The sequence below is a fragment of the Phyllobates terribilis genome, unplaced genomic scaffold, assembly GCF_046119375.1.
Source record: "Phyllobates terribilis strain yellow unplaced genomic scaffold, ASM4611937v1 Scaffold_9__5_contigs__length_417890890, whole genome shotgun sequence".
In the NCBI taxonomy this organism is placed as follows: Eukaryota; Metazoa; Chordata; class Amphibia; order Anura; family Dendrobatidae; genus Phyllobates; species Phyllobates terribilis.
In genome coordinates this window covers 101,458,127-101,482,174 of record NW_027362769.1, presented here as the reverse complement: position 1 = coordinate 101,482,174, position 24,048 = coordinate 101,458,127, and the positions used below count along the sequence as shown (strand labels likewise).

At 40.0% G+C, this 24,048-nt stretch overlaps 1 protein-coding gene across 2 annotated transcripts in view; it reads right to left on the bottom strand.

Annotated features, from left to right (window-relative positions):
* Positions 1–13,435: 13,435 nt before the first annotated feature.
* Positions 13,436–24,048, bottom strand: part of CCDC141 (coiled-coil domain containing 141) — a 271,474-nt gene continuing 260,861 nt past the window's right edge. Inside the window, exons 23-24 of one of the 2 annotated variants that reach the window (XM_073646810.1) lie at positions 17,377–17,463; positions 14,237–14,296 (exon numbers count right to left, since the gene is read on the bottom strand). In XM_073646810.1, the coding sequence (XP_073502911.1) occupies positions 17,418–17,463 (46 nt within the window). In that variant the 3' untranslated portion in view covers positions 14,237–14,296; positions 17,377–17,417. Of the gene's footprint in view, positions 14,297–17,376; positions 17,464–24,048 lie in introns of both variants that reach the window. The other variant, XM_073646809.1, reaches the window with a different exon arrangement.

Genomic DNA, 24,048 nt, shown 5'->3' with positions numbered 1-24,048 from the left:
AAATGCAACATGGTATCCGCTAACAAATTGAATGGAAAATCGGCTCAAATTGTTAGCGGACACCACATTGCGTTTGGAAAGCCCCTCTGTGCCCAAACTTTGGAGCTCCCCCACAAGTGACCCCATTTTGGAAACTAGACCCCCCAAGGCACCTTTCTAGATGCATAGTGAGCACTTGGAACCCCCAGGTGCTTCACAAATTGATTCGTAATAATGAAAAAGTGAAAAAAAAAACCACTTTTTCATTTTTACGAATCAATTTGTGAAGCACCTAGGGGTTCCAAGTGCTCACTATGAATCTAGATAGGTGCCTTGGGGGTCTAGTTTCCAAAATGGGGTCACTTGTGGGGGAGCTCCAATGTTTGGGCACACAGGGACTCTCTAAATGCAACATGGTATCCGCTAACAAATTGAATGGAAAATCGGCTCAAATTGTTAGCGGACACCACATTGCGTTTGGAGAGCCCCTCTGTGCCCAAACTTTGGAGCTCCCCCACAAGTGACCCCATTTTGGAAACTAGACCCCCCAAGGCACCTTTCTAGATGCATAGTGAGCACTTGGAACCCCCAGGTGCTTCACAAATTGATTTGTAATAATGAAAAAGTGAAAAAAAAAACACTTTTTCATTTTTATGAATCAATTTGTGAATCACCTGGGCTTCCAAGTGCTCACTATTCATCTAGATAGGTGCCATGGGGGGTCTAGTTTCCAAAATGGGGTCACTTGTGGGGGAGCTCCAATGTTTGGGCACACAGGGGCTCTCCAAACGCAACATGGCGTCCGCTAACAATTTGAGCCGATTTTCCATTCAATTTGTTAGCGGACACCATGTCGCGTTTGGAGAGCCCGTGATGTGCCTAAACAGTGGAGCTCCCCCACAAGTGTCCAAACTATACCCCTCAAGGATTTTATTAAGGTGTATAGTGAACATTTTGAACCCAGAGGTACGGCACAGAATTTGTTTACATTAGGTCATCATATTGAATAAGTTGTCATTATTCTTGAGCGCAAGTGCTCGCTACTTGAGTTTGCATCGGGTACTCAGGTATGCACCATGTACAGCGTGTGCTCGAGTGACATGCTCGAGTCCCTGCTCCGCATGTTTCACGGTTATTAGACACCCCAAAAAAAACATGCGGGGATCGCTTGTGCATGGCAGGCAATCCCCGTAAAGTTTTTGGCCGCGAAGCATATGGGGCAGAGACTCGAGCATGTCACTCAAATACCCACGATACTCAATGCATACCAGAGCACCCGATGCAAACTCAAGTAGCGACGACTTGCTCTCAACACTAGTCGCCATATCGTCATCTTTTTTTCTTACTTTTGAAAAAAATCCCAACCCCAGCCCTAACCCTAGCACAACCCTAGCCCCAGCACAACCCTAGCCCCAGCACAACCCTAGCCCCAGCACAACCCTAGCGCCAAACCCAGCCCTAACCCTAGCCCAATCCTAACCCAAGAGTTTTGTTTTGACGCCGTTCCTTGTGCGGTATAAGTGATTAGACGACTTTATTCTTCGGGTCGGTGTGATAACAGCAATGCCAGAATCATATGGGGTTTTTATGACTGACAGCTGTCACACACTAAAAGACGCATTTTTTGTAAAATCTAGTTTTTGCATCGCCATATTTTGAAAGCTATAATTTTTCCAGATTTTGGCAGACAGTCATGTGACGGCTCGTTTTTTGCGGGATGACTTGACGTTGTTATTGGTGCCATTTTCAGGCACGTGACATTTTTTGATCGCTTTCTATTCCGATTTTTGGGAGGCAGAATAAACAAAAACCAACAATTCAGGAATTGTTTTTTTTTTTTTTTTTTTTTTATTCTGTTCCGCGTGTGGTAAAATTTGATAAGGTAGCTTTATTCTTCGGGTCAGTACGTTTACAGCGGTACCACATTTGTATCATTTTTCTATGTTTTGGCGCTTATACACAATAAAAGCTATTTTATAGAAAAAAATATTTTTTAGTATCGCTTTATTCTGAGAGCTATAACTTTTTTATTTTTCGGCTGATGGAGCTGTATGGCAGCTTGTTTTTTGCGGGACGAGATGATGTTTTCAGCGGTATCATTTTTATTTATATGCGTCTTTTTGATCGCGTGTTATTCCACTTTTTGTTTGGCGGTATGGTGATAAAGCATTGTTTTTTGCTTCGGTTTTTTTTTTTTTTTTTACCGTGTTCACTGAAGGGGTTAACTAGTGGGACAGTTTTATAGGTCAGGTTGTTCCAGACGCGGCGATACCAAATATGTGTACTTTTATTGTTTTTTTTTTATTTTTTTTATAATAATATTTATTGATGGGTACATTATATTTTTATTTTTGGTGTATTATTTTTTTCATTTTTTTATAATATTTTTGCACATTTTTTTTTTTTTTTCCCACTTTCACACAGTTTATACACTTTATTACTTTGTCCCACTCTGGGACTTTCACTTTTTTTTTTCTGATCGCCTGCATGGCACAGGAATGGAGCACCATCCCTATGCCATGAAGGCTGTCAGAAGTGCACAGTGTGAAGATTGCTTGGAGATGCACTGCGCATGTACAAGCAATCTTCCTGCTCTCTGGTGACTCGGATGTTGTCATGACGACATCGGGTCGTCATGGCAACACCCGGGAAGCCTTTGCAGACTGCGCTGGAAGCCGGAAGAGGAGGTGAGTATCGGCGATCACCTCCCCTTGCCCCCGCAATGCCGCGATCGACTTCGATCGCAGCATCGCGGGGGTTAATGTGCTGGGAACGGTGCAGGACTGCTCCCTGCACATAGTACCGGGTGTCAGCTGTGACAATCAGCTGACACCCGGCGGCGATCGCGCCCGCACAGCCTGTGTGCGCGCGCGATCGCGATGACGTACTAATACGGGTCTGGCTCTTAAGTCCCAGGGCACAGACGCGTATTAGTACGTCAGATGTTATTAAGGGGTTAAAGGGTACGTGTATAGCACAGTAGCACTTTAGTAATATATGTATTCTCGACTCTTACCACTCAGGCAGTTAAAATCTCCATAGTGCAACATGTGTGCACCAGGTCATCATCATAATTGTTTTTCCCTATAGGTATGGTGTACCATTGAATTATTTCTACCTACCTTACCGCAATACCACAGTTACTTATGGACTATTTTTTCTGGGTGTGCATTTGATTCAATATGGGTATATACTTTGGTTAGAGGGTATACTCATGTGATTGGGAGATATACACTGCTCAAAAAAATAAAGGGAACACTCAAATAACACATCCTAGATCTGAATGAATGAAATATTCTCATTGAATACTTTGTTCTGTACAAAGTTGAATGTGCTGACAACAAAATCACACAAAAATCATCAATGGAAATCAAATTTATTAACCAATGGAGGCCTGGATTTGGAGTCACCCCCAAAATTGAAGTGGAAAAACACACTACGAGCTGATCCTACTTTGATGTAATGTCCTTAAAACAAGTCAAAATGAGGCTTAGTATTGTGTGTGGCCTCCACGTGCCTGTATGACCTCCCTACAACGCCTGGGCATGCTCCTGATGAGGTTGCGGATGGTCTCCTGTGGGATCTCCTCCCAGATCTGGACTAAAGCATCCGCCAACTCCTGGACAGTCTGTGGTGCAATGTGACGTTGGTGGATGGAGCGAGACATAATGTCCTAGATGTGCTCAATTAGATTCAGGTCTGGGGAACGGGCGGGCCAGTCCATAGCTTCATTGCCTTCATCTTGCAGGAACTGCTGACACACTCCAGCCACATGAGGTCTGTTATTGTCCTGCATTAGGAGGAGCCCAGGGCCAACCGCACCAGCATTTGGTCTCACCAGGGGTCTGAGGATCTCATCTCGGTACCTAATGGCAGTCAGGCTACCTCTGGCGAGCACATGGAGGGCTGTGCGGCCCTCCAAAGAAATGCCACCCCACACCATTACTGACTCACTGCCAAACCGGTCATGCTTAAGGATGTTGCAGGCAGCAGATCGCTTTCCACGGCATCTCCAGACTCTGTCACGTCTGTCACATGTGCTCAGTGTGAACCTGCTTTCATCTGTGAAGAGCACAGGGCGCCAATGGCGACTTTGCCAATCCTGGTGTTCTGTGGAAAATGCCAAGCATCCTGCACGGTGTTGGGCTGTGAGCACAACCCCCATCTGTGGACGTCGGGCCCTCATACCAGCCTCATGGAGTCGGTTTCTAACCGTTTGTGTAGACACACATTTGTGGCCTGCTGGAGGTCATTTTGCAGGGCTCTGGCAGTTCTCCTCCTGTTCCTCCTTGCACAAAGGCGGAGGTAGCGGTCCTGCTGCTGGGTTGTTGCCCTCCTACGGCCCCCTCCACGTCTCCTGGTGTACTGGCCTGTCTCCTGGTAGCGCCTCCAGCCTCTGGACACTACACTGACAGACACAGCAAACCTTCTTGCCACAGTTCGCATTGATGTGCCATCCTGGAGGAGATCTCACAGGAGACCATCTGCAACCTCATCAGGAGCATGCCCAGGCATTGTAGGGAGGTCATACAGGCACGTGGAGGCCACCCACAATACTGAGCCTCATTTTGACTTGTTTTAAGGACATTACATCAAAGTTGGATCAGCCTGTAGTGTGTTTTTCCACTTTAATTTTGGGGGTGACTCCAAATCCAGGCCTCCATTGGTTAACCCTAGAACGCGCAACCATAGAAATATACACTTTCACATACCTGGGGCCTTTTAGGCCTGTGTGCAAATAACATGGAGTAACTCAAATAGAAATACTTTTCAAAGTTTATTTGAGATGTGAATATTTCAAAACATTATAATTATGTGCATAAAACAAAAAAAAGTAATTACACCGGCTTAAAACGCCTAATAATATGCATTCTATATAATTCTTTATATATTTATAACGATTTTTTTGGCTAAAAGTTTTTTTATATAAAAGTTGTAGTAAACATGGTGCAGGAATATTTCTTATCAAAACATTCCTTTTCAACTTTACTGATTACCCCAACAATTTTCATATATTATTTTTTTGGAAGAATGTTCCTTGCAGACATTTTGTCCACAAGTAGTACAGAAACGCTCAGATTTCCTTTCCTTCTTTACTGGACAAATATAACAGCGCTTTCTTTTTTTTTTCTCTTGGCTCTGGATGTTCCTGAAAATGTATACCACATCGGATCATAGCTTCTGTAATTTGCCTTGGCAAGCATTTCGTGTTGCTTCGCTCCATCATGGTAGGCATCAAAAGTTCATAGCAAAGTTCCGTCAAGAATAGACGTCTCTTGTCCTTCCTGTTGGCATGGAATTCTGGATGAGTTTCACTATAACCAATATAGCTATTGAGGGCTGACACATCCAGGATATTATAAAAAATGACTACAGGCCAACGTTTTGTCTGCCTCTTTCACGAATACTTTCCAATCATTTCATCCATCTTGTTCACACCTCCTTTTGTTTTATTATAATGCAGTATGATTTCAGGTTTCTGTTTCCTGTCATCGGTGTCAATACTTCCATCATGATGCATTGTACTCAGTAATATCATGGATTTTTCTTTCTTTGCTTTATAAGATACCATTGTCGCTTGATTGCAGAAACCAAAGACACTCTCATAAAGTGGTCGCTTGGGATTGTGCTTCTTGATTGGAGAAATTTCGCAGCGGTTTGGCCTCATAGTACCAACAAGTGTGAGTTTTTTCTGAAGCAAAAATTTTGCCCAGTTCCAGATTGGTAAAGGAGTTGTCCATTGTTATATTTTTTCCAGAATTGAAAATTGGTACTGCAAGTTTTTTTTACTATGTCAGAACATAGGTCTTTCTGGACTGGAGCATCAGCTTCTTTGCCACAGTAAATCAGACCATTCATGCCATAATAGCTTGTAGAATCACACATCCAGAAAATTTTTATGCCATACTTGGCAGGTTTACTGGGCATATACTGAATGAATTTGCAACGTCCCCTAAAGGCAAGAAGTTGCTCATCCACTGTCACATTGTCATTAGAATGGTAAAGCTTTGTACAGTTTTTGATGAAAAGATTCCATTTGTAGCTAATAGGGGCTAATTTATCTGTTTCCAACATGACAAGACGAGTTCTCTTATCATCAAAACGAAGGCTTCTCCGGATATTCCCAAATCTATTGACTGACATTGTAGCTTTGTATTGTGGATCTGAAAAAGGGTTCAGAAATAATTCTCTGATTGGAACATCGTACGATTTTGTACACCCTGCCAGAAGAGTAAGGGCAATATAACTATATAGTTCCTCTTTTGTTATATTTTCCATGTTTTTTTTTCTTCCTGAAGCGATATGGTTTTCCTTCTAAGTAACAGTACAGACAAAAAAACTGAGGATCACATGTAAACCAAGTACAGGCCTAAAAGGCCCCAGGTATGTGAATATGGGGTAGTCCCAAAAAAGAGTTGTTTTACCGAAATGCCTATAACATAAAAATATATGAACAACTGGAAATTACTAACAACTATATACCTGAGGAATACCTAGAGTTTCAAATTTCTAACTAAAGTAATCTTGCAGAAAATAGAAAACAAGTAACCTAGCAGGCCTGCGAGGCCCCAGGTATGCATTCTAGGGTTAATAAATTTGATTTCCATTGATGATTTTTGTGTGATTTTGTTGTTAGCACATTCAACTTTGTACAGAACAAAGTATTCAGTGAGAATATTTCATTCATTCAGATCTAGGATGTGTTATTTGAGTGTTCCCTTTATTTTTTTGAGCAGTACATATACCTAGTAAATTTTCTAATGTGTAACTTTTTTATTGGTGTGTGTCCTTGTTATTGTACATAGGGTCATGAGGACCTTGCGTGTATAATTTGTGATTTGAATAGGTGGTTCTTTTTTAATACTCACCTTAGTGGATTATTTTATCGCATATTAATTAAAAGTTACATTTTAATATCACCACTTTTTGCTTTAATATGATATTTAATGTATATGTGGTATGTTATTCATATTGCCCGTTACTTAGTAATCACCATGACAAATGCTACAGTGTGTTCATTCAAGTGAAAGAGGTTATCCAAGCTTATTAAAAACACAGAAAAGTGCCTATACATGTGTGTACCCTTACACAATGATGCCACCAAAGTTCAAAACTAATTATTTTACATGTTTATTTTTATTTTCTTCTGCAACTTTTTAAAACTCCTCTGTTCTCATGCTTCCAGCTTTAGGAAGGTTTGACTTGCAAGGAGCAGCAGTTTCGATGATTCATCCCAATTCTCTTAGTCTTTGGTGCCATTTACAGTTTTCGGTATGTTACAAGGTGTAAGATAGAGCTGTCGTCAAATACAACACAGATCTGCTACTGAGACATTGCTCTGCTGTTCTGCTACTCACTGACTACACAATATGCACACTACGCCACCAGCCGAGCCACGAAAACAGAAAAAAAGTCAAGAACTGGTGGTGATTCGAGGCATGTAATGTTTTATGGCATGATCAAAATGAGGATCATGGTCAACTAACTGCATGTTAGACTGGCTTACAAAGACATTTTAGCTATAGACAGTACACTAATAAGTGAGAAATCAGGCTACAGTTAATCCATTTGCACATAATTTTTGAAGTTTTGAAAAAAAAAACCTTTAATGCAATAAATTAGTACAATTTTAAGCCCATCATACACATTGGATAGCTGTCAACTATATCTCTCGATTTTTCCATATACAGCTGAGCACTCTTGTGTTCTCTATGAAAGAGCTGCTGTCAGACTCCTTTGGAAGTGGCTTCTCTCCTGGAGAACAAAAGAATGGGTCATCGGAAATTCAACATGTTGAATCGTTCTTTCCCCCAACATCATCTGGCGAGAAGCTATAATACAATTGAAATGTAATGTCTACAAATGGGCAGAAGATTTGGGTGTATGGTTGTGCTAAAGGTCACCATACACATTAGACTGTCGACCAATCCCGCCGATATCAGTGTGTTTGGCCAACTTTAGTCTGATGTTTACGCGGGCCTTAAGAACAACAGATTATCCAAGAACACAAACCATTTGCAGACATTGTATTTGGATTGTGTTACAGTAAATGTCCCCAATTATTTATTGCTCGTGATTCACTGCATTTTAAAGGGAACCTGTCACCAGCTTTTTCCGATATGAGTTAAGGCCAGTACCTGTAGCCCTCATATACAGCACTATAATATGCTGTATATATCCCCCAATTTGGCCTGTAAGATAATAAAAAGACCTTTTAGAATACTCCCCTAAAGGCCAATGGGCGTTGCTGGTCTGGTCCAACAGCTCCTCCCTTCTTGCGATGCCGTCCTCCTGCACTGCTTTGTGTGAATAATGTGTCCAATGACATCCACATAGTGTCCAGCATTGTGCTCCTGGGCAGGTGCCCTTCTCTCTGCCCTGTCGAGGGCAGAGCAAAGTACTGCAGTGTGCATGCGCAGGAAAAGGTCAAAGAGCGCTGGCACATGCACACTGCAGTTTTTTATTCTGCCCTCAACAGGGAAGAGAGAAGTACGCCTGTGCAGGAGCGTGATGCTGGACACTGTGTGGATGATGTAGGACGCATCATATGTATGAAGCAAGAAGGAGGACGGCGATCGCAAGAAGGAGGTGCTGCATCAAGACAAGAGACGCCCATTGGAACGGACCGTCCTGTAGATGAGTATAATAGTATAAAGATATAAGCTAATCATATAATTCTTACTGTAGTAATAATTTCCAGAGATATTTTTGAAAACTAGTACTATGATATTTAGGGAACTATAGCATTTAGATATGAACAAACAAGGTGCAAGATGCTAAAGTGACGTAGTGCAAAATGCCACTTAATGGTACAGTCCTATAGGATAATAGGGGACCGGTGTACCACTGGTATTCATGCATTCTCCAGAATGCATGAATACCAGTGGGACACTGGTCCTTGTTACCCATCTTCTCCTGATGAACCCATATCCCCTGGGGAAACGTGTCGAGAGTTGCTGGGGGAGGCGAGATGAATTCTACAAGATAAGTTGCCTGGTTCAATACAAGTTATCATGATTTTAGAATTGAGTGTTTATCTGCATAAATTCAGCACTAGCAAACCACGCACTCGCATTCCCCAACAAAAGGGTTGTTATGTGATGGAAGGCAGAGATGGGAATGATTTTACCATACCATATAAACTGAATGTATTTTTGTTTCTTTTACTCTACATATATTCTCTTCTGTTTAGTGCTACTAATCATTCATTAACTTTATTAGCGCCATTTTTCTTGCTAGCTTCATTTTTACATTGGCACACTTACATTAGGCTCATATTCTAGTAACTGATCCCATCCTTACAACTACTAAAACCAATTCAGTCCCTAATGTGTACACTTACGTACATACTTTTCTGTCACTAGTCACCTCGATAGTCAGTCTTGCTCAGTCACATTGGTCTACTCTTACCGGTCCAATAGATTTTGTAAAATCTTGATTCACTTTTAAAAATAAAATGGAAAGTTGAACACAAAAGAACAAAGATTTATATTTAAAATTGTAGATGCAATCTTTGTTTTTTTTTCCATTTGCTGGACAGTTAAACCCAACATAGTGTTTGTTCCTTGTAAATAGGAGATGCTGGTTATTCCTTCTCCATTAAAATATATAAAGGTTATGTCGGTGCACTGCCAATGACATTAATGAGGATGCAGTAATTAAAATATGTACCTTCATTATGAATGCTCCGGTTCGGAGCCGAAAACTGGTTTGTGATTTTGATCCTAAATAAATGGCACTTATTTTAATTACTGTATCCTCACTAAAGTCATTGGCAGCGCACCGACATAACCTTTCTTTAGCTTTCCCAGTTCCCTTTGGTATACCATGGATACTTTCTGGTGCTGCGCCTCACCGCCTACGCTCCAAATGCTAGAACCTGGGAACACTAGAAGTAACAAGACATTTTAGCGACACCATCCCCATCTAATTTTTTTATTCCGTCTCCATTGTGATACTGGTTCCAAAAAAATACCTTTTTCCTTGATCGTACATACTGCCCATTTTGTAAATATCAAAAAACAATTACAGTATATAGTGCAAATTTAAGAAAAAATAACTTTTGTGTTTTTTTAACCTAATGAACTTAGTGTTTGTTTTAGTTCAAATTATCCATAGACTTGCATTATTTGTAGGTAAACAGATCTTCATTTTACCATTAACACCACTGATTTCTGCCTGCATCAGCTGTTTTGGCCATATTGATTTGTGTATTGAGGCAGCAGGAGTGAGTTATCACACAGTATATTTCTCTAGGGTAGAAGAATAGGAAATTCTAAGAAACAATCCACCATAGACAATACTTTTATCCCTGGAAATGAACAGCTATAAGTGTATGATAGAAAAATTGTGTGATATGCAAGGTGCAATATATTAAGTGATTGCTCCTGAGAAATCAAGTGTGATGATACTGAAGTTGCTGATCATACATCAAGGACAAAAATGACAAAAAAAAAATTAAAAAAACTTGTTCACCGGAAGCAAATGAGTGATTAAAGGTGCATTTAGTCAAATGGATAATTGGCCAACGAGCATTAGTAGGAACTCGTTCCCGGATTATCTGCCCATGCAAGCATGTTGTGATGAAAACACCTGTTCGTTAAGTTATGCTAGCAAAGAAATCATTGTTATCTACCGCATATTGCTCCGTGTAAGCAGATGTGATGCCAATAACATGATCCTATATGGAGACAGAAGGATTGTATCAGCAATTGTTCTGTTCCTAATATTGTTTCTGTTGGGTTTTATTCTACAAGCAAAGTATTTTGGCTTCTCTGATCTAAATCTTCCCAAATCTCTCCCATCTTCAGTTGAATGACATCACTTTCCATCTCCAGCATCATAGGACAGCTTCTCCAAAATACAAGCATGCTCATCAGTTTTATATGGCAACATAGGGATAATCTGAGAAGTGATATTAGCAATATAGTGGACTTAAAACTACCTACAGCTACAGATTCCCTTTAATTTTAGTCTAAAGTAACGTTTTGCTGATAATGACGAGTATCCAAATGTCATTTTAGAGCCTTGCACTTTTCTATTGATGGCCTGTGCTTAGGATAGGCCATCAACATCTGATCTGTCGGAGTCCGACACCCAGCACCCCAGACGCAAAGCTGATCTCAGTGTTGGTGGCCACCAGCCGGAACTGCCCATTTGTGGAGCTGCTCCGTCCTCTGATAGTGACTACAGCAGTATACTGCACATCTGCTTCCTATTGATTTGAAGAGGAGCCGAATGTGTAGTACACTGCCACGGCCACTAGCAGAAGACAGAGCAATTAAGTAGTTCCGGCCGGCGGTCGCCGTCACCAACATTGAGAACCGCTGTTCGGCGCCGGTGCGGGTGTCGGACCCTGACCAATCAGACATTGATGACCTATCCTAAAGAAAAGGTCATCAATGCTAAAGTAGTGTTACTGGCACTCAGAAGTTGTAATGCTACCAGAACACAGCAGTTCCTTCAAAACTAGAATGGCCATGGCCGGGTACTACAGATCCATCTCTTAGTCATTTGAAGAGAGGGTGGATCTGCAGTACCTGACCGTGGCCACTATAGAGATGCCATACCTGCTGTGTTCCTGCAACATCCAAGACCTTCCGGCTGGTGCCGGTAACAGCTGATTGGTAGGGGTGCTGGGTGTCGCAGATATTGATGGCCTTTCCTATGGAAAAGTAGTGGCCAATCTCTGTAAATTCATCTTCTAAATGTTATAGGTAGTTTGATCATTTTAGTGAACTAATAAATAATTAATAATAACAACTAATAGCAAATTAAATATACAACCTACATGATGCACAATGTACAGATTACCCGATATATGTACAGTACAGACCAAAAGTTTGGACACACCTTCTCATTTAAAGATTTTTCTGTATTTTCATGACTATGAAAATTGTACATTCACACTGAAGGCATCAAAACTATGAATTAACACATGTGGAATTATATACTTAACAAAAAAGTGTGAAACAACTGAAAATATGTCTTATATTCTAGGTTCTTCAAAGTAGCCACCTTTTGCTTTGATGACTGCTTTGCACACTCTTAGCATTATCTTGATGAGCTTCAAGAGGTAGTCACCGGAAATGGTTTTCACTTCACAGGTGTGCCCTGTCAGGTTTAATAAGTGGGATTTCTTGCCTTATAAATGGGGTTGGGACCATCAGTTGTGTTGTGCAGAAGTCAGGTGGATACACAGCTGATAGTCCTACTGAATAGACTGTTAGAATTTGTATTATGAAAATAAAAAAACAGCTAAGTAAAGAAAAACGAGTTGCCATCATTACTTTAAGAAATGGTCAGTCAGTGCAAAAAATTGGGAAAACTTTGAATGTGTCCCCAAGTGCAGTTGCAAAAACCATCAAGCACTACAAAGAAACAGGCTCACATGAGGACCGCCCCAGGAAAGGAAGACCAAGAGTCACCTCTGCTTCTGAGGATAAGTTTATCCGAGTCACCAGCCTCAGAAATCGCAGGTTAACAGCAGCTCAGATTAGAGACCAGGTCAATGCCACACAGAGTTCTAGCAGCAGACACATCTCTTCAACAACTGTTAAGAGGAGACTTTGTGCAGCAGGCCTTCATGGTAAAATAGCTGCTAGGATACCACTGCTAAGGACAGGCAACAAGCAGAAGAGACTTGTTTGGGCCAAAGAACACAAGGAATGGAAATTAGACCAGTGGAAATCTGTGCTTGGATCTGATGAGTCCAAATTTGAGATCTTTGGTTCCAACCACCGTGTCTTTGTGCGACACAGAAAAGGTGAACAGATGGACTCTACATGCCTGGTTCTCACCGTGAAGCATGGAGGACGAGGTGTGATGGTGTGGGGGTGCTTTGCTGGTGACACTGTTGGGGATTTATTCAAAATTGAAGGCATACTGAACCAGCATGGCTACCACAGCATCTTGCAGCGGCATGCTATTCCATCCAGTTTGCGTTTAGTTGCACCATCATTTATTTTTCAAAAGGACAATGACCCCAAACACACCTCCAGGCTGTGTAAGGGCTATTTGACCAAGAAGGAGAGTGATGGGGTGCTACGCCAGATGACCTGGCCTCCACAGTCACCAGACCTGAACCCAATCGAGATGGTTTGGGGTGAGCTGGACCGCAGAGTGAAGGCAAAAGGGCCAACAAGTGCTAAGCATCTCTGGGAACGCCTTCAAGATTGTTGGAAGACCATTTCCAGTGACTACCTCTTGAAGCTCATCAAGAGAATGCCAAGAGTGTGCAAAGCAGTCATCAAAGCAAAAGGTGGCTACTTTGAAGAACCTAGAATATAAGACATATTTTCAGTTGTTTCACACTTTTTTCTTAAGTATATAATTCCACATGTGTTAATTCATAGTTTTGATGCCTTTAGTGTGAATATACAATTTTCATAGTCATGAAAATACAGAAAAATCTTTAAATGAGAAGGTGTGTCCAAACTTTTGGTCTGTACTGTATGGTCTAGATTGCATGTTCACTTTTGAACACAATGTTTACAGGAATTATACATTTATATTAATATCTATGATAACTATTATTTATATCCGAATAACTATATAAAAGTAATTGCATTGCTTCTCCTGCCTCAAAGTTATGATGTTAGTAACAGGAAACAGTCAACAAGCTCCTTGGCAGACACATCTCTCACAGCTCTTCTGAGCTTCGGTGATGGAGTGGGAGAGATAGTCTTTCTATATCCGATTACTCTACAGTGTCTGGAGTAAAAGCTAGACATCCATGAATGCAAATCACCCAGTTTTGGAAATTTCAGCTCTGAAACATTGTGAATGCAGCTCTGGAGTATGATAAAGGCTGTAAATCACGATCAAAATGTGATAAGTGATACAACATATTTGCAAAGTTACTCTGCTTCTTGCTTAGGTAAATTCTATAAACTTCAAAATAATGCAGTGCTTTAATTTAAAGTAGTTGTCTGACTCCTTAAAATAACAGTCAACTGTTTCACAATAGTCAATAGGTATGTTATATTACTCTGTGAACTATTTGTCTATTTTAGAGGTTGGAGGCCCCTTTAAATAAAAATAGTAAAATCCATCTAAAGTCATTGACAAGCTGTGCTAATACAGTATCCAATACATAAGCGACACACAGATATAGATGACAAAAAGTGTTATCCAGTCAACATCTGAGACCCCTGGTGGTCTGCTTTCTGTCAGCTTGGCATCACTGATGGAAGTGATGGTGGCTTTATAGACTGATGTGCAAGCTATTAACTGGCCAGAATCCTTGGCAGACACTTCTTCTATAATTAAGGATTGCTCTTCATGGTCGACAAGGTGTTTCTTATTCTTTCTATACCTAAAGCAGAAAGTTGTTATTTGTGGCAGGTTCATAATGTGATATTCCATACAGTGAAATGCAAAAAATATTCACGGAAATTCTTGATTTATCTCCTTATCCTGCAGATGAAAATGACATGTTAACATTTATAATAAAGACTTTAGCACCAGCGATGATGTGTGAATTGTTAGTGTTGTATATTTCCATGCATTACTAAAACATATAGAATAAAATCTGTGTTTATAGACCTTAAATAATATACAATATATAGGACTGTGCTGGATTAGACAATGGAAATTATAGAGGGTCTTCATTAAGTGACACACAGTACAGAGCAGATTTAGGCTGCAATTTAGAAGTTAACCAGACCAGAGGAAAAGAGAAAAAAGTTTCTCAAAGATTTTATCTGGTGAAGAAATCTATTTTTCTATTTAAAAGGTTATTTCCGAGATAGTAAGGTTTCCCCTATCTAGAATAGTGGATGGCTTGCTGATCACTAGAGGCTTGACCACTGGGACCCCTATGAAATCCAGAGAACGGTGCTCTCCTCGGCTTTCTTTGTCATTGCCATAGACAATGAATGGAGTAGAAGTTGAGAATGCGTAACCCCACTCTATTTAACACAGAGCACAGTCCCCAACTTCCAGAGCCCTGTTTTCGGATCATTGGGAGTTAGAGCTCCAGTGATCAGATAATTGTGCTCTTCCTTATCTTAGAAATAACTTTTTAAAACATTGTTAAACTAAAGATTCAACATGGCACATTAAGAATTCTCTAAAGAAAATTTCTGCCTTTACAAAATGAATTCAGTTGGTTTTTACATCAGGGGATGTTTAGTGAAAATCAGGTTCTCTATAGACCCCCATGGAATCTGGTTAGGTTGACTATAGAGGGCGACTTCAGACAGCTTACATAATGATATTGTTGGACACAGCTTAAAGGGGTAATCTCATGTTATTAAATTGCTTTAGTTAGATAAACAGCATGAAAATAAGCATGTTTACAATTGACTTGCATAATCTATCGGCTGTCATTCTCCTGCTGTGAGAGCTTTTATCTTACATAGTGTACAGCTTGTTTCCATGGATCTACACTATAGCCTAGAATGTGTGCAGTAGTTACATTCCAGGAGGAATTAACTGCTAACATCCCAGACAGCTCTCTCCAGCCCATTGATTTCGATACAGCAATATGTTACTCTCCTCCCCCTCTACACTTGAGCTCTCATCCGTCCTGTATAATCACAATCTCCCTATGCCCCTGCATAGGAAGTTTCCAGAGAAATTCTTGTAATCAGGGCTCTTACTTTCCTGAGCTGTGCGCTTATTCAAATGCTGTTATCTTTTTATGCAAATATATTGCAGAACAAACACTGATAGATTGTTAATGTATAGTAGCAGGGCAAAGCGCTTGGATCAGCACTTTTAATTCAAGGAGGCGTGCCCATCCCAACTACCCAAGCAACCACGAAGTAAGAAAACTGTATAGCTCTGATCTGCTCAAAAGACAACTTGAGAATACCCCTTTAACATAGCTTTTACGCTTAGCACTTAGTTTAAATGTAGGGAATTACAAGTATATTGGATGCAAGAACCTGGTGACAGTTTTAATAGAAGTACTTTAATTGCTACAAGATCTTGGGTAGGCAGTGGGTGGAATGTGAACATTTGACTCTTTTGACTTGATAGGTTGTGCATTAAGGTTTGAATAAAGAAATAAATTCTCTGTTCATGCCCTTCTGTTGCCTACAGCCTCTAATTAGACTGATATTTTGTTCATGTTGTCTTTGATTATGTTTTTTTTTTCATATTTGGCAGACACTTTAATTGCTTGCAGATCGGTGGGGGTCCAAGACCTGAGACTCCATCTTATCACTCAATTGATCCCTGAGCAGTGCACAGGACCCAGACCCCCACCCCAAATCTAGAGGAGTTAAGGTATCTGACAAATATGAAAAAATATTGACAAAGTTTAGTTACACTTTAAATTAATTTTGTCTTCTAATTCTACTTTTAAATAAAGTAATCGTCTTAATATATTTTGGAAAGAATCTCTTACATAGTTACATAGTTACATAGTTTATAAGGCCGAAAAAAGACAAGCGTCCATCGAGTTCAGCCTATTTCTTGTGCACTGCAGCTATTCCGCAGTGTTGATCCAGGGGAAGGCAAAAAAAAACCATGCGGTATAGGCCAATTTACATCATTGAGGAAAAATTCACTTCCCGACTCCAATCTGGCAGTCAGATTAAATCTCTGTAAAAAGATACTCTGTAAGCATATATACAGTTACCATTAACTGACCAAGAAAACTATTAAAGGGTTTATCCAGGACTTTTTCTTTACTCTAGGACTTTTTTTTTCTTCTATGGGCTTAAAAAAAGAACAGGCAGGTAGTTGTTGTCTTCCTGCCTGTTCTACCCTGCACTGGCACAGAGCGGTCATTGGCTGTTTCTGTCTGTGATTGAGCTTCTCAATGTCAACAGAGCGGCTCTTCCTCTTCCGGGCTGCTCTGTCGATGGGGCGGGACTACCGATGTCATGCTGATTGACAGCCGGCTCCCCGCAGTTAGGTAACACCTACCTGACTATTCGATTTTAAGCCAATAATATAAAAAAAAACTTTTAAGTACATCCATGAAGCAGCATTCTTAGAGAAAGAAACTTATCCTAGTTGGTACCATCCTCAATGCTACAAGATGACAAGGATCTACTGCACATAGAACTCAACTCTACAAAAGTACTGTATTCTTAGAAAACATATGTATAGAGAATTTGTCTAAGGGTTATGAAAAGTGGTGAAGGGGGAAATAAACAAATGACCCTTCTGTCCTGGTCTGTAATGTCTGGAATCAAATCGGACAATCCAGATTGATGTTTTCTACAGAGCCCCCTTCTCTTTTTTGTACTACAGAAGATTTTGACATGAGCACTTGTGCAGAGGGGACTTCACTAAATTAGTAGTATATAAACTAAACATTCTGTGCTTTCCTTTATATATTATAATGATTACTCAGTTTGTTAAAATGTATGAAACTGACCACTTAATGCCATGTTGACTTTAGGCAGCTTAAATCTGCTTAGCTATTCACAGCCTTACTTTATCTGGAAGTCATCTCTGGGACATGAAGTACTTCTGTTCTATAAATGGTGCATGTCCCCCTTGTTGAGTTTTAAACCTTGAATGCTGTCAAAAGAAAGGTTTTGCTATAAGCCGCTTGTCAATCTTGTCACATTAAAACTAATAAGCTATTGACTAGCTCCATATAGTTAAATTAACAACTACAAGAGACTAGTAGACAAGAAAACTGCTTTTACAAAATACATTGGGGCAGATTTAATATTCCAGTCTATAATTTATAGAACATAAATGTAAATGTAAAAAAGGCAGTCATAAAATGCCACAAATCTATCACTCTGGCGTACTATCGATCACAGATTTGGCGAATGTTTGGCTCTGGTTAGATTCTTTTCTTTGTAATATTATTTCTTGGGTAGTAAAATTTAGGCTATTTCCTTGCACTAGAGTTGGTGCAAATAAATTTGCACATCCCAGTCCATCAGCCAGTGACCATTCCATCCAGTGGTCTGTGTCCGCTGGATGAGAGCGGGAGAACCACCTCTTACCTGACAGCATCCGCGGTTCTTTTGATTAGCCGGCCTAATAAAACGTTACATTGCATCGACGATGTCGCACCAGATGAAGGGCCGCAAATGCTGTCAGGTAATAGGCAGTACTCCCGCTCCCATCCAATGAGCACAGATCAATGTCATGGCTGAAAGACTGAGACATGCAAATCGATTCGTACCAACTCTACTTTGCACCTTAAGATTGCAAATCAACAAAACTTCACCCTTTTTTCTAGACACTGTTCTTTTTCGTGCATTTAACTGATAAACTTGTTTGAAATACAGGTGCATCTCACTTAATTAGAATATCATCAAAAAGTTTATTTATTTCAGTTCTTCAATACAAAAAGTGAAACTCATATATTATATAGAGTCATTGCAAACAGAGTGATCTATTTCAAGTGTTTATTTCTGTTAATGTTGATGATTATGGATTACAGCCAATGAAAACACAAAAGTCATTATCTCAGTAAATTAGAATACTTTATAACAACAGCTTGAAAAATGTTTTTAAAATCTGAAATGTTGGCCTACTGAACTGTATGTTCAGTAAATGCACTCAACACTTGGTCGGGGCTCCTTTTGCATTAATTACTGCATCAATGTGGTGTGGCATGGAGGCGATCAGTCTGTGGCACTGCTGAGGTGTTATGGAAGCCCAGGTTGCTTTGATAGCGGCCTTCAGCTCGTCTGCATTGTTGGGTCTGGTGTCTCTCATCTTCCTCTTGACAATACCCCATTGATTCTTTATGGGGTTAAGGTCAGGCGAGTTTGCTGGCCAATCAAGCACAGTGATACTGTTGTTTGTAAACCAGGTATTGGTATTTTTGGCAGTGTGGACAGGGGCCAAGTCCTGCTGGAGAATGACATTTCCATCTCCAAAAAGCTTGTCGGCAGAGGGAAGCATGAAATGCTCTAAAATTTCCTGGTAGACGGCTGCGCTGACTTTGGTCTTGATAAAACACAGTGGACCTACACCAGAAGATGACATGGCTCCCCAAACCATCACTGATTGTGGAAACTTCACACTAGACCTCAAGCAGCTTGGATTGTGGCCTCTCCACTCTTCCTCACCACTCTGGTACCTTGATTTCCAAATGAAAATTGGAACTCTGGGACCTTGTGGAGTGTGTCAATGACTGCCTTCTGGACATCTGTCAAGTCAGCAGTCTTCCCCATGATTGTGGAGCCTACTGAAACAGACTAAGGGACCTTTTTAAATGCTTAGGAAATCTTTGCAGGTGTTTTTTGTTATTTTAATTTACTGAGATAATAACTTGTGTTATTATTTTTGCCATAATCATCAACATTAACAGAAATAAACACTTGAAATAGATCACTCTGTTTGTAATGACTCTATATAATATATGAGTTTCACTTTTAGTATTGAAGGACTGAAATAAATTAACTTTTTGATATTCTAATTTTGTGAGATGCATCTGTATATATGTCACATCTAACATCAGAATTGTGGCACAACTACATTAGTAAATGTCCCCTATTATGGTATAACACAGCTGTGTTACATGAAAGTGTAGATGTAGAGAGTACAATTGAGCAAAAACATTTGCAGGACTCCGGTTCCGCATGCACATCTGTACTGCCAATTCAGGACAGTGCAAAATTCCTCAGCTGGCATCCTCTTGTGACTACTAGGCCCTAAGACATCATGACATCATTTGTACAATGCACGCTGTTTGTACAAATCCTCTTTTCCCTGCATGAGTCACCCCCCTCTTCAACTCCTGATCCAGCTGCTCTGCTCCTCTCCCCTGCCAGGGACTCTGCAGTGAGTAGAATTGTAGTTCTAGTGCTAACTCATGCAGGGAAACGAGACTTCCTGTTTCTACATAGAGCTTAGAATGATTCAGCTTGTCAGTTTTTAATCAAGTGATGTCATAGAACTAATGGAAAACAGAAGAATTATCTGGGTAGAAAGGCAAAATGAGCAATTGTAAGTACACAGTGCTATATAATATGATGACTGCAATATATTAATAAGATAAAAACTTTGATGGGAGCGCTTCTTTAAATAGTCACCAACTTCAAAGTGGTTTTCAAGTAATTTATTTTTAAAGCAAAAATAGGCACACGAAGATGTCACATGACCACTACAGCAAATCAGAGGCCACTTATTGACTAAAGTAGTGACAGTCTGTCTAAGCCGGAAAAAAGAGCTCAGGGACTGTTTCTTCCTGTTCAGATGGAACAACACCACTGCAGTCAATCAGTTGCTGCTGATTGGATGCAGATGCCACATGATGTCCTCCACCAGAGTAGGAATAAGGAGACAAAGGCATCGAAGCATAAGAACAGCAGGGGTCCAGTACATGAGCACCAAAATTTTTTAGACCATCATGGGTCTGTTTTTTAAATTAAAAAAAACAACAAAAAACTAGCACACAGCCCGTGTAATTCTTTTCATAATTTTTAAACAGTAAAGTATCCATGGGTATTTAAAAGGTAAAGATAAATTCATGGCATGTATATATAGACAACAATGATTTCAGTGCTTTAAATAGTTAAAGTATAATTAGATCAAGTTTCAGAGGCCACAAAATAAGGTAGCAAATTTTCATCTATTTGCAGACAAAAATTCTAAATGTGGGGGGTTTTGAAAATGTGTGGCAATTGATCAATCATGAAGGACAAGTTGAAGTATTTTTCTATCTTGCTTTTTGCCTTCAAATTCCTTTAGCCTCAAGCACAAAATATTGTCACGTGCTTCCAATTTCATTCACCATCTGCAATAAAAATTATTACAGCATGCTACAGTTTTATACAGGATATTCACCTCTTGGAGCATTGGATAATAAGTACTAAGATGAAGGCCATATACTAAGAGAAAATGTTAAGTCAGGGGTGGGGAACCTCTGACCCGCAGGCAGATGACCTTTTCTCCAGCCCCAGGCAGATTCCCGGGCACCACAGTGTTTGGGCCGGCAGCTGTCCCTTTAATTCCTTCTTGCAATGCAAGCACGTAGAGTTCACTAGTGAATGCTGTGGTGCATGCAATGAAGGATTCAGTTAGTGTCTGGATGTACTCTGTAGGCATAGCTAGCGCCAAATGTGCTTCCATTCCACAGATGAAAACCGCTGCGGTAGTCCCAATGTCTCTAGTAATGTATGCACCAGCCCCAAATGTCTACTGAGAAGCCTGCACAAGCCCCAAATGTCTCCTGTGATGTGTGCAATAGCCCAAATAGCTTCTGTGATGTGTTCACTAGCCCCAAATTGCTCCTGTGATGTGTGCACTAGCCCCAAATGTGTCCTGTGATGTGTGAACCAGCCCCAAATGTGTCCTGTGATGTGTGAACCAGCCCCAAAATGCTCCTGTGATGTGTGAACCAGCCCCGAATGGCTCCTGTGAAGTATGAACCAGCCTCAATGTCTCCTGTGGTATATGTACTCCAGCCTCAGTGTCTCCTATGTGATGCATATGCACCAGCCCCAGTGTCTCCTATGTGATGTAGATGCACCAGCCCCGGTGTCTCCTATATGATGTATATGCATCAATCCCACTTGAGCAGTGATGAATTTCCCACTGTAAGGAGACATGCAATGCAATATACAACTATGTTCAGAACAACTTAGTGCTGCAAGTTCTTTACAAAACTTATTATCACAAAGAGCCAGCTATGCTCCAGACAATATGAACATTTGGAAAAACAGTTGCAAGCAGCAATATCATCAGTACCATCTAAGATCACAGCCGCACCAAACAACTCCAGCTGTCACATTTGGGCTGAGTTAATTGTTTGACCAAATATAGCAGGATCATTTTCAAGCTGGTAATTTTGTATAGTCCTCAATTATGTTATAAATATCCAAATGGCCCTTTGCAGAAAAAGGTTCTCCACCCCTGATTTAACCACATATTGTATACTTTATGCTCCATTTACCCCAGTCACTTTGCACATTGATTGGATCAACAGTTGGAGGACATTGTCAGAGCCAGTTCCTCCTTTCAACTGATTTCACTCCAAATCTGGCCATCGATGAAAAGATTGTCTACCAAAAATTAGAAACCTTTCTCTGATGATAGAAGAATCTTTACACCTATAGCCATGTTGATGAAAATGACTGAGTACAAACCAACAAAACCATCTACAGTACATTATTGATTAGGTTTTCTAAAAACATATTTATCACAAACATCATATTCAATAACAAATTTTATTAAAAATCTATTCATCACCTTATAAGTATTATCTAGTTTCGGTAGAGGTGGTGGTTATTTCTAATACTACATTAGTGTCATGCTTACAAAATTTCAAGAATATTCGTTTTGATAATGAGGGGCAACTAAATAACAGATGATTCCAAGTGAAGCAAAGGGGCAAATAGTACATTTTCACAGAACCATGTTCATATATTTCACACAGCACACAAAAAGAGAAACTCAAACAAAAAGTTTAATAGTGAAACAGTTTGGTATTCTGTAAAAAAAAAAAATGTTTGTAGGGATGCTCCTGAACACACAGGCACAGTATGGACTGTTTTCAAGTTAAGTGTCAATGTGGAATGTAGTGTTAGAAAAGGAACAACAGATGAGGATCCGGACTGTGAGAAACTGAGGTAAAGTTAAAATACACTATATGGGTATGAAGAGGGACCATGCTGTAGTATTGGCACAGTGGCCTTTAAACTGGTCTTCAAGGAACACCTTACAAGTCAAGAACCAGAAGAAGTTCGGACATTGCTTCACCGCTGCTTTTTTTGTGAACTGATCCTTGCATTCTGAATTATATTTATTAGAAAAATATATAGCTGCATTCTAGGTTGTTAGAATGGTAAATTTAGAAAATTGGAACTACAGTACATTACTGCCATGAAAAATAGATGAGTACTACATTATGTACATATGGAATTTTGGAAAAATGGAACCACAATATTGCTCTAGAAAAATTTACAGTAGAAGGAAGGTACTTAGCACATAAATTGGCCAATGTATATGAACCCAACAGCTAATGTCAAAGCGTACTTTATTTTTGGGTCCCTGTCCTGATAAGAAACCTCTCTTGGACTAAAAAGCCTACAATTTATGGGGTGGAAGGAACCAGCTAATTAAAACCATCTATGGCTGATGAGAATATGAGTGCACATATCATAGGAGTTTGTAGCAAACTTCTGTGACATGTGCACTCCTATTCCCATCAGCCACCCCATAAATTGTAGGTTTTTTACTTCAAGAGAGGTTTCTTATCAGGACAGGGACCCAACAATAAGGTGCGCTTTGACGTTAGCTGTTGGGCTCATATGCATTGGCCAATTTATGTGCTAAGTACCTTCCTTATAATGTAAATTTTTCTAGAGCAATATTGTGGTTCCATTTTTCCAAAATTCCATATGTACATAATGAATGAATGAATGATTGGTCACATGACAATGACTACTCACACCGTTTGGGGAAGGAGCTTGCGCCAAACTGAATTCTTGCCCCCAGGTGCTGGAAAACCTAGATACACCTCTGACTGTGTCCAACATACAGAATAACCATTTACGATCTGTATGCTCCTGTTTCGACCACCATGGCCACATTCCACAGTCTATCATATAAATGCTTTTATCACAAAACAGAACCATAGCTACCACTCCTGAACTCCTCTGGTCTTAATATGAATTGTGTAGTGTTACAGATGAAGTAAATATTGATATGTTGTCATTGGGCGGGGGGGAATAAGACACTTCTGTCACTGACTTATTGCTTGTGAGAACAAACTACCTGATCATTTTCTTTTCTCAAATTCTGCCATCATCAAATAGTGGGGACTCATCCCCAATGCATATTTGATAGACATTCATAACAATTTCATGAAATGCCAGTGGTCAGCAGAAAAATATCTCAAGTTTATGGCCAGATTTGTAAGAATGCCAATCCAGAATTGGGTTGTGATTACCCAAAAGAAAATGAAATGGTGCTGTTTATGAAATTTTGGAAAAACCTTTGAAATTATTATTTGTTACCTTTTTTCAGTATAATAGTGACGTAATGTGTATTTATATGTAATTATCTATCTGGTAAAAGGATAAGTAAATGTTGATGTGCCTTTTTTAATTTAATCAACCTACATGACTAGGATCTCTCAGTCAACCAACCATTTTATTGTGATACTATAGAAAATTTAAAGGGGTTGTTTAC